This window comes from Merops nubicus, unplaced genomic scaffold (genome assembly GCF_000691845.1).
Source record: "Merops nubicus isolate BGI_N331 unplaced genomic scaffold, ASM69184v1 scaffold6903, whole genome shotgun sequence".
Lineage (NCBI taxonomy): Eukaryota > Metazoa > Chordata > Aves > Coraciiformes > Meropidae > Merops > Merops nubicus.
The window spans coordinates 320-950 of record NW_008596802.1 but is presented as its reverse complement, the minus strand read 5'-3'; the positions used below and the strand labels follow the sequence as shown (position 1 = coordinate 950).

The 631-nt window shown below is 51.5% G+C and overlaps 1 protein-coding gene across 1 annotated transcript in view; it reads left to right on the top strand.

The window, feature by feature from the left end:
- The window catches only part of LOC103769300 (chromosome unknown open reading frame, human C9orf64), a gene marked incomplete at its 5' end in the record, with an annotated part of 9,803 nt that overhangs the window by 8,998 nt on the left and 174 nt on the right, over positions 1 to 631 (top strand). The window contains one exon of the mRNA XM_008936483.1: positions 532 to 629. Coding sequence (XP_008934731.1) covers positions 532 to 629 — 98 coding nt within the window. The remainder of the gene's footprint in view (positions 1 to 531; positions 630 to 631) is intronic.

Here is a 631-nt window from a genome sequence, read left to right as displayed (position 1 = left end):
CTCAAGGGCGTGGGTGCCCCTGGTGGGTGATGCAGGAGGACGGGGAACTCTGATGTGCGCCACAGAGGGACTTAACTCTGGGGGAGAACAGCCAGTGAATTAAATTGTGTGTTGTTAATTGTTAAATAACTGCCGGGCATGATGTAGGTGGTATTGAATAAGAGGTGGAATGTCCTGGTTCAGGTGGGACAGGGTTGGTTTTCCCCAGCAGTTGGGTGGGAGCTCCAGCCAGGACAGACAGCTGGACCAGCCAGGGGGTTACTTGCTGCTGTGCTGGCACTGTGCCTGTAGCGGGGCTGGGCAGTCCAGGAGCACGGGCAGTTTCTGGGGCCAGGGGCTTTCTGGGGCCAGGGGGTGCGAGCCATGGTAGCCATCTGCAGCCTGTGTGGCAATCTGTCCTTGTGCCTTTTGTTATATATGTTTATATCTATTGTTACTGCTGTTTTCTGTTCCTTCTGCACTGTATGAAATTCTCCTGAATTCTTTTTCTTTAACATAATTGGATTTCTGTGTCTTGCTTGTGTCCTGCAGGAACAATTTTCCAGTCTGGAGATAAAGAAGAGGTGGAGATCCGTGGCTGTTCTATTTGGTGTTGCGCACTGATTTGCGAGCACCTGCTGGAGCTCTATGA